We start from the raw sequence: 12,255 nt of genomic DNA, 5'->3' as shown, positions 1-12,255 counted from the left end.
CTGACATCCCCATGACACCTTTAAAAGCCTCCTTCCTCATCCCATTTTCTTCTTCCCTGTCACCTTCTTTCCTCTAACTTCACAAAGTGTTTGCATAGTCTCAACGTATCTCCCCTAAGATATTCATCAACTACAAAGAGAAATAGTAACTTTACAGTCAAGAAACCTTGAAGACACCATCTTAACCAAGCGATTAAGGTTAACATGACCAGTAATGAGACATGCAGACATCATGTGCCCCCTGGTAGGATCTACTGAGAAAGATGCAACATCACTTCTGTGCTATTCCTGCTCAAAAACCCATAACCTCAACCTAATCATGAGGATATATCAGATAAAGCTGAATCAAGGGGCATTCTTCAAAATAACTGACCAGTACTCATCAAAAGGGTCAAGGCCATAAAAGAAATGGAAGGACTGAGGAACTACCTGTCATAGATTAGAGGAGACTAATAAAAACACAAAAAGTGAATGCAGTATGGGGTCCTGATAAAGAAAAGGGCATTAGAGGGGAAACTGGTGAAATTTTACTACTATCTGTAGCTTAGCTAACAATATTATACACTATCATTTTCATGGTCTTGATAATTACATACTATGGGTTATATAAGTTGTAACATTGGGGGAAGCTGGATAAGGAGATATATATACATACATATATGTGTATATATATACACTCTACTATTTTTATGCCTTTTTGCTAAGTCTGAAATTATTTTAAAATAAAATAAACTGTCCTAAATCAAGACGCAAATATCTAAAGGGACTATAGTATTGTGTTTAAATAGATTTGAATCATATTTGTCTCCTAAGACTTTCTGTCCAACAATGGGTGGTTACTGCACAGTGCTTTAATTCACACATCATTTTGGATAAATCAATGAAACCAGCTTCAAGGGTTTCAATGTCTGAACAGGCCTTGATTGTTTAGTTGCAGGACATAAGCAACTCATGGAATGGTTTTAATGCAGATAACTGCATCCTGTTCTAATTAACCAAGGTCTGCCAAGTGAAAGCTGGAAGTGCAACGTGGGTAATTTTGCTTTTCTTACTCTGAAGGACAAAGAAAAGCACTTACCTATAGCACCACATGGCAAAAAATGCTCCAAAAAGCAGGAGCAAAAAGGCCATGTAGGTGGTCCACATGATGACATACATGGCGTCCAAGCCAAAGATTCTCCAGGGAATAGGAGGGGGTGGCGGCTGGGGCTTGGGGCCACAAACGGCGGAGCAGTCTTGGCAGCTGCAGGGCCCAGTGACCTCATCCACAGACTCGGCACAGTCCTTCGTGGCATTGTTCATGGGCTCCATCCCATGGGCTGGGAGATCTGCAGCAAGGATTGTGTTGATGAATATCTCAATTAAAAAACACTACAAAGTCTGTATTAAATTACATTTAAATCCAATGGTAAGCACACTGAAATATTTAACGTGCCTGGAATGTGAAGGACTGGAGATTTCTGCTTGATCAAATTATGTTTTGCTGCTTAGTCCTATAAAATATTAAGTTGCCTCAATAACTCTGAGCATAGATTTTTGTCACTGAGATGCAAGTATACCCTTTTCCAAGGTAAAGCTTCACTCGTGTCTCATTTCCATTGAGGAGCTAGTCTAATACTACTGCAGAGCTCCTGAAAAGGCTTTTGTAATGATTTTTGGCTTTTCATTTTTTAAATAAAAAACCAGATCGCTCTTTCAATTATGTAGCTATACCCAAAGGCAGTTCTTCTCCTTCCTCCATTCCCATTCCCAGACCCTAAATTAATCAGGGGCAGGATAAATGCTCTACTTACCACTCTCATTGGAGGGACATTCCAGGAGCTAGCTACCTGTTGCAGTTTAAGGTTCCTGGGCTTTAAAGAAGCATCATAAATACACCCACCTGGGGAGTCTTTCAGCCTACCTGAAAAAATGGGTATGATGGTGAAAGGTGCCTGGCCGTTGTCCTTGTTGAACATGTACTCGATCCAGTTGGTGGCATTGCAGGCTTCGGCCTCCTTCCCACACAGGAGCCCCAGGGCTTTGTCATTACTGGAGGGGGCCTCCACATCCCTGCAGGCATTGTACATCGCTAGCAGAGGAAGAAGGGGTAAGGCTGAAACACCACACTGCTTTAATTCACTGGGCGAGAGTGCACAAAACCTTCTCATACATGAACCGCAATCAGAAGTTAGGGACGGGACCGGCCACGGTAAACACCAAGGGTGGAAATGGAGATTGTCCCTGAAACCAGCTTATCGCACTTACGAGGCCAGATTCCAAACAACAAACAAAAAATAGACAGGAAAAGCCACATCATCTATCTAGCTCACAGTATCTTGGAGAAGTATTATCCCTAAGGTACGGAAGAGCAGAGTAAGGCTGAGGAGAAGCTAAGAACCTCAGTGCCTCTTCAGTCAATAAAGCTGGTTCCAGGAAACTCCTGCAGCAGGAAACTATACGGCTAGAGAATTAAGGGAACTTACAGATGGAATTGGTTTTAAGGCAGAACTCATGGGGGAATGAACACACTTCTGCTGGTTTTGGTTTTATTTTAGTACACATAAAGACAGCACACTAAATAAGGGCAACGTCCATGCACTTTGTACATAAGGAAGTAGAAATAGCGCGTCCTATATTATTATTGGGTCCCCTGCTTGTGAGAAACTTCCCAGGATCTTCTCCTACACTTTAAGGAGATACCTATAAAGTCATTGCGTTTTACCCTCACTTTTGAAACAGTTTAGCTAGAGTGATAGTTATTTTCTTTAGAACCGTGATTATTCCAATGCCTTCTGGCCTCTATCATTGCTGGTAAAAAAAAATTAAAAATCTCCAATTGTTATTCTTTTGAAGTAATTAGTACTTTTTGTACTTGCTTTTTTTTTTTTTAATCCTCACCTGCGAATATTTTTCCATTGATTTTTAGAGAGTGGAAGGGAGGGAGGAGGGGGAGAGGAAGAGAGCGAGAGCAAGAGAGAGAGGGAGAGAGAGAGAAACACGCACGTGAGAGACATCATCAACTGGTTGCCTCCCACATGCTCCCTGACCAGGGTCGGGGACTGAGCCTTTGAATGGCAACCTAGGTATGTGCCCTTGACTGAAAATCGAACCTGAGACCCTTCGGTCCTTGGGCTGATGCTCATCTATTCTGGAAAATCCTCAGGCATTATCCTTTTGCTTAGTATCTGTCCTCAACTCTCTCTCTTGTCTTTTTCTGGAGCTCCTCACTATATCCCACATGTCACCTCTTTAATGACCTTTATAATTCTATGCTGTTTCCTGGGTAATTTCATCACATCTTCCAGCTTACCATTTTGTTCTCAGGTTTTTATTTTATTAAATATTTCAAGCATACAAAAAATATGGAGAATACAATTCCCATTTACTCACCACCCCACTACATCAATCTTACTATTTTACAACATTTACCTCAACATTAAAAAAACCCCCATAGACTACAGATACAATTGAAGCCCCCTAATATCCCTCCCTATGACCATCCTCCCTTCCTTAGGGTGACCACAATCCTGAATTTGATGTTTATCTTTCCCATGCATGTTTGCGCACTTTTAAGATATATTATATCCATAAATATGTAGTACTGTTTAATATAAACAACATACTACATATATATTCTATAACTTATTTTCAGTAAATATTTTTTTTAATGTTTTTTTATTGACATTTTACACTCTAGAGAGAAATGGAGAGGGGGAGACAGAAATACTTATGAGAGGGAAACATCTATTGGCGGCCTCCTGCACACCCCCTATTGGGGGACAAGCCCACAACCCAGGCATGTGCCTTGACCAGGAATCTAACTGGTTGAGCTCTTGGTGTATGGGGCGATGCTCAACCAACTGAGCCACACTTGCCAGGCTTCAGTCAATATTTTTAAAGTCATTCATGTGCCTGCCATAACTCTCATTGATTTGAACAGTTTTAAATATTTCATTATAAACTACAACCATTCTCCAATATATTATTCATTTTCTTAATTAGCATTAGTGTCTCTGATTTTTGTTTTCTTTTTCTAAAAAATGGACTTTATTACTTAGAGCAGTTGTAGGTTCACAGTAAAATCAAGCAGAGAGTACAGAATTCCCATATAATCTCTGCCTCCACACAAGCACAACCTCCTTACTATCAATAGCACCAAAGTGGAACATTTGGTACAACTGATGAATCTACACACTGACACATCATTATCACCCAAAGTCCAGAGTTTAAACCAGGGTTCACTCTAGGTGTTGTAAATTCTATGAGTCTTGGCAAAGGTGTAATTACACATATCCACCATTATAGTATCAAAGTTTCAGTGCCTTAAGGATCCCCTACACTCTTCCTATTCATCTCTCTCTCCCCCAACCTCTGGCAACCACTGAGCTTTTTACAGTCTCCATAGTTTGACTTTTCCAGTGTCATTACAATTGGAATCATACAGTATGTAGCCTTTTCAGATTGGCTTCTTTCACTTAGCAATATGAATCTAAGATTCTCCCATGTCTTCATAGATTGACAGCTCTTCTTTTTTAGTGATAACATTCCATTGTCTGGATATGCCACAGTTTAAAACATTTATCTACTAAAGAATATCTTGGTTGCTTCCATGTTTTGGTAGTTATGGATATAGCTTCTTTAAACATCCATGTGCAGGTTTTTGTGTGGATATACGTTTTCGACTCTTCTAAGTAAATACCAAGAAAAATGACTGCTGGTTTGTATGTAAGGGTATTTTTAGTTTTCTAAGAAATTACCCAACTGTTTTCCAATGTGGCTGTGCTATTCTGCATTCCCACCAGTGATGCAGGAGAGGCTCCCGTGGCTCATGCTCGCCAGCATTTGGCATCATCAGTGTTGTAGATTTGGGCCATTAAATAAGTGTGTAGTCACACCTTATTGTGATTTTAATTTGGAATTCCCTAATGGCATATGATGTTGAACCTTTCACATTCTCATTTGCTACCCATATATCTTCTTTGGTAAGGTGTCTGTTCAGGTCTTTCATCCATTTTTCAATCGTGTTGTTCTCTTTCTTACTGTTGAGTTTTAAGTTCTGCACATATTTTGGGTAATAGTCCTTATGAAATACATCTTTTGCAAATATTTTTTCCCAATCTGGGCTTGTCTTCTCATTCTCTTAATGTCTTCAATTTTTCATGATCACAGAAATGCTACAACAAACGTTCTTATATGGCTCTCCCTGTTTAAATGCTCTAAGAGTTGCCCTAAGGCAGCCATCTATAAGTAGAATTTTGGAATGAGGGTACATTTATCTTCAACTTTGCCAGGAATTGCAAAACTGTTTTTCAAATGGTTTTCAAACACTTGCACCAAGTTAATGGCATTCCTATTGCTCTACATCCTCACCAATATTTGGAATTGACTAATTTTATAATTTGTGACAATCTTATGTATCAAATAGTAGCTTACTGTTTTAATCTACATTTCACTGATTGCTCTAGATATGAATCATTTATAAATCTTTTCTCTTATGGTAGTATTGCAGCAATTCATAAAGTTACACAATTCAGTAGAACCAGTTCCACTGGTTTCTAAAATGTATAGACATAGACTTGCATGTACTAAAAATTCCCATGTGGGAGCTTATAGCTAGGAAGGAGTTAAAGCAAGTCTCCTCTTTAAGGAGACTATTTTATAGGTTGTAGTTCAAGTCATAGGATAGAAGCAAAACAACAACTTGCATTTCATGGCCAATGGAACTAAAAATTGTCACTTTCACAGAGTTGACAGGACAACAAAAAGGAACAACTTGATCCACTGCCCTGATAGCAACTGTAAAAGAGAAATAATTAAAAGTTTACTCACCATTGGCAAAACTCTCTCCAACATAATACTGTAATTCTTTTACGTTTGTTTTCGTCAGGTTTGTAACAGGATCAACATAATCTTCAGTTTCTGTAACATTCAGAAACTGACTTTGTCGAGGGCTACATGTCAGCTCACAAAATAGGTTCATTAGGTTATAAAAACAGGATGGACATCTAAAGAAAAAGTAACCATATTTTGTATGATGTCACAGATAAGGCCAACAAAACAATGATTTAAAATAGACAAAGCATATTTAAAATTTTTTGTAAAATGACAAATGAATTACCATGAGGACACATTAAACCCAGCAATTCTAAACCTACAGCCTCAAAATAAAGACACCTCTCTAAAAATTCCCTAATGACTACATTTATGTTGTCCAGATGTAATTTCAAAAAGAGCAAAATGCTTCTTTGTATTCTGCACTTTATAATTTATTAATTTATTTTGTTTTTAAGAGAGTGGAAGGGAGGAAGGAGGAAGAAAGAAACATTGATGTGAGAGAGGGACATCAATTGCTTGCCTCCCACATGAGCCCCGACTGAAGCTGGGATCTAACCTGCAACTGAGGTACGTGCCCTTGACCAGGAATCGAACCCACCACCCTTCGGTGGGCAGGCCAATGCTCTAACCACTGAGAAACACTGGCCAGGGCTGCACTTTATAATTTAGAGAAATGTTTTCTTTGACTTGAAGCTAAAGGAACTTAGAAGCATTACGGTGACAACTCTGATTATGAAAAGAAGTGGGGGGGATGAGAGTTACACAATAGAACGCTCATCTTATAACCTACTAAGGCCTCTCTTCCAAGCCTCAGATAATCCCTGGGGCCCTTTCTAAACACAAGAGGATTTCCTGTGACTCGAAGAGATAAAAAGAACAGCAGTGGTGGTCTCTGGCAGCAAGCATTTCAGCAGCACTTGGGTTTTCAGGAGAACCACAAGCTGTCTGCTGTCCTTCAGGTTCAAAGTTTAAGCTCGGAATGTTGACTAGTTATGAAGCAAAAGAACTTTCTCCTCTTTCATTCACAACTATCTGCAAAAACTATTGCTTCATTAGACCTGTGTTTTTGCAACACAGCCGATCAAGACTGCTCTGATCCCATCCAGGTGACCACTTGGAACATAGAACGAGGAAGGTGTGGTTCCAATCTTCAAAGCCTCTGGTATAGTAAAGGAGCAGACACACACACACTAACTCTCTTTCAGGAATCTGGTGCTTCCCTGTGACAATAACAGGAATGACAATGACACCATTTACAACAAAAATCACTCTTGGAGTGCACAGTTTTCTATCACTATCCATGAGTTACAAACCTCCTTCCATGTTACTACATTTAATCTTCACAATCATCAATTTGACAGCTGCATGATATTCCATGTATTAGCTTCTCATTATTTGCTACAATGGATAAAGCTTTGGTACCTCTGACAACATGGAGAAAACTTGGTTATGCCTCACCTAGAGCAGGTGCTAAAGAAATGTATTTTGACTGAATGATGGCTCCAATCTGGCTCCATCAACATCCACTAGCCTTCTACAGGATATGCTGGCCCAATTAGATTCTTAACTTTTGATCTATTATATTGCATGTCATCCTGAAAGGACAATTTAGGGATTGTTTCCCACACTATACTGGCAATTTAAACTTCTAGGAAGAAGCAGAGATTCCTCAGTGGACACCAACTTGGGCCCTGTCACCTGAAGTGATACCTGTAGTAATATCTGCACAGAAAAGCATTTCCCCCTTGTCATAGGTCCTTTTCATCCGCCCTTATCAGGGGGCTTAAATGTGAAAAATTTAGAAAGGAATCACAATGTGCTGTTCTAAAAACCACCATCAGCCTGTCCTTTTGCACATTTGAGAATTGCTGCGTAAGTTTAGATAAGAACATCTATTACATAACCCTTTCACTGCCCTGGTCATAGAGAACAGATTGGACAGCAAACTAATTTTGACAAAACCAGCCAACTCTGCCAGAACAATCTTGTTAACAGTTACCAAAGGCCAGCTCTACTAAGGAGTGGGACTCTAGCACATCACGTTGCCACAGGAAGAGAGAACCATGTGCAAACCAGGGGAGGTGGAGAGAGGGAGGCGACGCAGAGGATTCCACAGATGAGGGTCTTGAGTCAGAGACCTGAGAACCACCCTTGGCGTAAAGAGGCTCAAGTGTGAAAGGACCTAGTCCACAGTGCAGAGTCCTTTGAGGTGAAGACATCTCAGAGGAAAACAAAGTATCAACTCTGAATGTAACTAGGAAGAAAAATAAATCTCATAATGATTACTTTATCAGTAAGTATTCATTATTTCTGAGAAGTCATAAGATTGCTTTCTTAAAATAAAACAAAAATTTTAAAGGAAATCAGAATGTTACTGGTTAGTAAGTATACTAAGGCCTCACTCAATGTCATCTTTAGGCTCTATGACTTTAAATGAAACCACATACAATGAAACCAATTTTACCATAGAATAACTGATATAAACCAGCTAAGTTCCTACAGCATCTCAGCAATGTTATAACAAAACGACGTTGAATGAAATGATGTTATTCAAGGACATGCTATACCTAAAACCCATTTTTTCTGTTTGCCTGGCAGTCAACCTACCTGGACAGAAACTGTAGCGGCAGCTGCAGGTTGTCTTTCAGTGTCTGAAGCTGCTGAACATCACAACAAAGGCTGACGTTGTCAAAGAAGAATCCTGGACAGAGTTCCTTTTGGGTGAAAAAGCATGAATATCACAGTAGCATAGTTAATAAGGACAAACATTACTCAATGAAACAGACTATTTTATTCACATAATCCTTTTTAGTACACAAGGATAAGACACCTATTTGCAAAATTATTGCAGAATTCTTTTAAAAGGCTATCAATTTACTATTTCTAAACTAGGGATTCACAAAAGTAGAGACATATTTATTTTTTTTCTTATTTGGAAGTTCACTCTCCTCCCTTGACCCAATCATTTTACCTTTTTTGTGTTTCTGCTTAAGTTCAACCAGAACACTATCGACTGCACATTTCCATTAGTCACTTCAGGGAAAGTCAACACCTTTACTAATTCTAATGAAAGGAGCAATGACATTTCGGAGGAGACCTGCTACTCTGTCAACTTGATTTTAGATTACTTAAGCCTCTAAAACTAGTCTTTTCACCTTGATTTTCCCAATTCTTTTCTAATATCCCTGTGTATCAGGGATGGTAAAAGAGACAACAGGAAACAGAATACTGGTAGCAGCCAAAGTTCACAAGCTCTTGGGGGAAAACAAAGGAATTACTGAAATGAACAGAGGACAAAGGAGTCACAGCCACTTGGCAACCTACTCCATTCAAGTCCTGAAATGTAGGAACCAAAAAAGGCTGACTTCTAATATATTTTGAAGAAGCTGCAAAAAGCATATCTGAGGTACCAAGGTCAGTCCCTAAATAGTAACCTGCTAATGAGAAACTTCATGAGAAGGGCATAAAGGCAGCCCCAGGAAATTAAACCTCTGGAGTTGTATTGTCTTCTCTGTCATCATGTGCTACATATAAGTTTGGGATCAGACTTAAGCCTATTAGTGTATCACCTCAACCCCCATCCCACAATAATATTTAAGATATAATTACAGAGGATCTCTGATTAGCATTTTATGTTCCCATTGTCCAAGATAATGGACTTACCTGCACTAAGTCATATCCGTCCTTTGGCAGTGCTTTTGGTGACCCAGAATATCTGCAATTATACCTCTTATCTCCAGATGCAATTCCACACTCGCCATACCAAACACAGGACTTCGAAAACACCTGCAGAAAGTCAACACAAAACTCAGTTCGCAAGGGCCTGAAGAGTAAAACAAATTTCCACAGCACAAATCACCCACTCAAGCACCATTACAGAACCTTCCAATACTACCTGCAAAATGAGGTAAGAGCAAGAAGCAATGGTTAGTTTAACATTTTGAAAAATATTAATTAAAGTAGACCAAATGCCTCCTTCCCCCAAAAAACTTGTCAAGTAAGTCAGTGAAGTAGGTAACAGAAACTACTTATTTCCATGACTTCTACTTCCTGCCGGTTTACTGGTACATAAGAGAAAAACAGTTCCATATAAGAGTCACTAAGAATCCGCACTGAGGAGAGACAGCAAGACAGCAAGTGAGTTTGCGATTACTAAGGCATTGCTTTTGCACACCTGAATAAGGAACTACGAGCTCTAAATAATGAAAGAACATTTACATAGGTGTTCAGGTTAATTAATAGCACATCACAACTAACATAAAGAACAAAACCATAAACATCAATAAACCCTAAGCAAGAGCAGCAACAAAAATGAACACCTTGTCCTTAAGATAAGTAGACAGTTAAGAATGTGCTAATTTTAAGGAAAATCACCTCATCAATTTTAAAAGAAAAATTTAAAACCTCTTATATAAAGATTTCTCAAGAGCCACTCATATCCCTCATGTGAGAGTCACCGGGCTGTGAGAAAATTCAGAGGGGGAGGAGGGTGCAGTGTGATTCATCGTGTCAGCTGCCACCAAGCTCTGCCAAGCTGGCCAGGGCCACAGGCTTGCACAATCTTACAGTCACCTGTCCCCTAGGCAAACAGAGTATCTAGAAGTAATCAGGCTCCCAAGACACCTGATGGGAAAGCCATCTAAAAAAAATCTGAATAGAGGCAACAGAGTGAACTCTCCCCAGTGCCAGTGGCACATGATCCACACATATGTAAGGAGCTCAGCCAGTCACTGTTGGTCCCCAGTGTTGGAATACAAATCCCACAACAGGCCCTGAAACCCTAAAAACATGAAAGAAAAAACAAGGAGGCTGGGGTATATACATGGGGGGAATCTAAGGGGTCAATATGATTTGTCTCTGAATTCATTCTTCAGATATTTAAAAACAGAAATTACAACTTACCCCATCTCGGTTCATTAAAAGTCATATGTTTAGGCCACAAGGGAGGAAAGTTATACAAATGAGGAAGTGACAAGTACTGAACAACACCACATACCAAACCTTTGGCAAGATGTTGTAAAATTCCATCACCATTTTTATGCAAAAAGAATCACAATTATTTCCAATTCTAGAGAAAGTATTGTTCTTTCCAAGACTCTGGGTTTCCAACTAAAAGGTCATTATCCATCTACTGAAGTTTGAAAGGCAAAAAAGCTAACCAAAGAGACAGGGATGCTGATATTGACATGTAATTTAAATAGAAGAAGCCTCTCCCGAGACATCTCAACAGACCATCTCAACAGACCATCTCCTCTCACAGACATCTCAACAGACCATCAGGGAAAGGAAGACTGGGCTTAGGGTGTGGGGGTGGGCAGCACTCTGGCATATCACCCACTGGAGTGGCAGAAATCCAGTCAACAAATGACTGTCATGACTCTGGAATGACTAGCAGGATGGGCGTCTGGAGTCTAAGTTCCCCTTTCTCAACACTATAAAAGAAAATAAAGATGACCCAATGCACTTTGGTTCCTAGTCACAAAGATCATCCTTTATAATCTACATCATTTATTTCAAAGCAAAGTTTTCACCCATCTGGTAGGAGAGAAGGGGGAGGGGAGGGTTCTCAATAAATGTGCTTGTTAAAGCCAATTGCAGCTGGAGAAGGTGCCTGAACCTTCCTGAGCAGTTTTCCTGCCTGTGAACTGTAACTCATAACCACCACTTATCTCACAGGCTTGGTGTGAAGATTCAACAAGGGAATATACATGGAAGTACTTGGTAAACTTTAAAGCACTATACAAACGTAAGGAACTATTAACGTCTTCCAACTGTTTGGGACCTTAGCAAAGAAGTTCCAGGGACCTGAAGAAAATAAAATACCAGAGATGGCTCAATGGTCTTAGGTTTGCTTCCCCAGCCATCCTGCCTAAAGCAGCAACCCTAAGCCAGTGGGGGCCAAAGTACTTGCAAGCCACTTACTGTGTGCTAGGCATGGTTTGAACTGCTCTTCATATATTAACCTAATGAATCCTCACAATGAGCTGATGAGAGAGGTGCTATTATTATACCCATTTTACAGATGAAGAGATAAGACACAGTAAAGCTAAGTAATTTGCCCAAAAGTGGCAGAACCAGGATTCAAACCAGGACACTCTAGTTTCAGGAAACAGTCTTAGTAAAATATAATCTACTGCAGAATTAAGGTCTTCACTCTAACATTACACCCTCTCTCATTCCCCACCTTGTGCAAAGCATATACACGTGTGCACACACTCATACAGCTGCCCTGGCCAGGGAGCGGACTCTTCCATCTCAAATCTCTCTCTATACTTTCACTGCCCTCTTTTCACCTCCAGCTAAAAATGAGAGGCTGCCTCTATGACCCCCAGGCCCAGCTGGTGGTGTCCTGAGCTTCCTCCACGACCCTCCACCACATGACCTGCTTCTCTCCCACATTTTCAACCTCATCTCTGTTGGTCCTTTCACCTGCTCCTG

The 12,255-nt window shown here is 39.9% G+C and overlaps 1 protein-coding gene across 1 annotated transcript in view; it reads right to left on the bottom strand.

The window, feature by feature from the left end:
• The window catches only part of NPC1 (NPC intracellular cholesterol transporter 1), a 44,123-nt gene that overhangs the window by 23,496 nt on the left and 8,372 nt on the right, over positions 1-12,255 (bottom strand). The window contains exons 2-6 of the mRNA XM_081150205.1: positions 9,481-9,603; positions 8,425-8,531; positions 5,812-5,987; positions 1,904-2,071; positions 1,079-1,328 (exon numbers count right to left, since the gene is read on the bottom strand). Coding sequence (XP_081006331.1) covers positions 1,079-1,328; positions 1,904-2,071; positions 5,812-5,987; positions 8,425-8,531; positions 9,481-9,603 — 824 coding nt within the window. The remainder of the gene's footprint in view (positions 1-1,078; positions 1,329-1,903; positions 2,072-5,811; positions 5,988-8,424; positions 8,532-9,480; positions 9,604-12,255) is intronic.

Source organism: Miniopterus schreibersii (genome assembly GCF_964146895.1).
Source record: "Miniopterus schreibersii genome assembly, chromosome: 10".
In the NCBI taxonomy this organism is placed as follows: domain Eukaryota; kingdom Metazoa; phylum Chordata; class Mammalia; order Chiroptera; family Miniopteridae; genus Miniopterus; species Miniopterus schreibersii.
This window is presented reverse-complemented; position numbering and strand designations above follow the sequence as displayed.